General features: G+C 46.9%; 1 protein-coding gene across 1 annotated transcript; it reads right to left on the minus strand.

Annotated features, from left to right (window-relative positions):
• Positions 1–951: 951 nt before the first annotated feature.
• On the minus strand, positions 952–1,460 carry LOC142569080 (receptor expression-enhancing protein 5-like). Its single transcript, XM_075678583.1, has 2 exons — positions 1,376–1,460; positions 952–1,325 (listed from the first exon to the last, which is right to left on the minus strand). The coding sequence occupies exons 1-2, from the start codon at positions 1,458–1,460 to the stop codon at positions 952–954; spliced, it is 459 nt and encodes a 152-aa protein (XP_075534698.1).
• Positions 1,461–1,900: the final 440 nt, after the last annotated feature.

The following is a 1,900-nucleotide window of genomic DNA, read 5'->3' on the forward strand; positions in this document are numbered from 1 at the left end:
AATAAATAGTAACTGTCTAGGGCACTGCGGTCGCTCGTCATTTAAACTTTTGGTAGGATGCCTATAATTATACATTCACTCTATAAAACGGTAGCCGTATTGGAATGAGATTGAGGTGTTGCCTAATCAACCACAGATTTCACTAAATGCGAACCAAAGCGCATATCCTTCTTTTCCCTGACTTTTGCGGCCCGAGTCTCAAAGATGCATGGTCTGAAAGTTAGGTAAATTCGCTAAGATATGTAGGCGTAATCCAGACATAAAAACTTTATTGGCGTTCACATACTGAGCATATCGCATCTAAAGGAGTACGTGTGGTTGGATTGTTTAAAAGAGTCAGCAGAAGACGTTTGGGAACGCGCAGCGAGACGCCTGATGACCTATGGTATTTAGAGTTTGTATATTATATTATGGGGTTCCTGCTTACTACTTACGCCGTCTTCTAGTTTAGTACGTGAGGCATTGCATTTATGTATTGGGTTTCTTAATTTTATCGTGAATAAGATTTTCTAGGTTTGTAAATAACATCCTTCAAAACAAAAGCTCTGGGCGCATGATTCTTACGCACGGCTATAAAATATTCTTTGCAGAACGGAGAAATTTGTTTACTTGAAAACAACGAATGCACTGCGAAATATCGGAGCAAGGTCCACCGACTTTAACACATAGCGATCAACTTCATGCTTTCAGTACAAGTAGTCAAGCCATAAAGCTTGCCCATGCCTTCACACGTTGCTCTTCCATAGCAGATTCGACACGACAATGCAACATTTATTGATACGGACTGCCATGGAGAGGATCAGGAGCCGTCGACAACAGCCGCCTCTCGTCATTCGTTCGCCGAACTAGGCACACTGCAGCAGAAATGACTCGAACGACAGCCACTACAACGCTGCTTAGCGCCTTGGGCACCCAACCGTCCCAAACAGATTTGACCGTCGTATAAACAGCTCACTGCTGCTTGCTGGCGATCGAGTCCTTCATTGCGCTGTCGAAGGCACCAGATGTTTTAGCGGCAATCTTTGCGTAGGCGCTGTCAATCTGCCCGCTGCTCTGGAGGCAATACGTTCGCATCAGGCTGTTGTAGATGCGCGCCGAGCTGTCGTAAGGCGGTGGAAGGAAGCAGTACACGAGAAAGACCACGCTAATGAGCCAGTAAAAGGGGAACAAGCACAGGATGCCGTCATCGAAGAAATTCAGATTTGAGAAGCAGGCGCACACGACGCAGTAGGTAAGCAACCACGCGTCGTCGTTCGTGTCCGCTGACTTGATCGCTACCGAGGATACGTACGCGGGATATACGAGGCCCACTATGTTGTCGAGAGCTATGCGAAGTAGCTGAAGATGAAACAGAATGCAGAGGAGGCGCCCAGACCCAACATGAAGTACGCGCGCAGAACGCTCATCTTCTCCTGGGCTAGGTCGAAGACTAGGTGGACGCACTCGGGCATGGCTACCATCACGACCTCGGCCTATTGAGAGGCACTCTTCAGCAGGGTGGGTATGTCATGGTGGGCAATGCTTCTCGAGAAAACATGCTGCGTCTCTTCGAATGCAATAGGCGAGGAAATCTATGGGCGAAGCCTTTTGATACATTTGGCTGCGTAGGCACAGTAGGCACGTCATAAAAACCGGCCGTCGAATGCTGACTTTGTTGGGCTTGCTGCTTCAGCTATTAGAACTGTGAAAAAGCTTCTACTGCTAATGCTTCCTGACACGGAAACGCCTACTCGGGAGATTGATTGACATATTTAGGCACTACACCTACACCACCAAGATCACTAAATTACACGTTCGTGCAGCATGTCTAGCAAAACATCTAACGTCAGTTTTCATGTAGTAGGGTAACCACGCGCAATAAAACAAGGTTAGTAAAACGAAGCCCTAAAGTTATTGAATA

Source organism: Dermacentor variabilis, unplaced genomic scaffold, assembly GCF_050947875.1.
Source record: "Dermacentor variabilis isolate Ectoservices unplaced genomic scaffold, ASM5094787v1 scaffold_62, whole genome shotgun sequence".
NCBI classification, from domain to species: Eukaryota; Metazoa; Arthropoda; class Arachnida; order Ixodida; family Ixodidae; genus Dermacentor; species Dermacentor variabilis.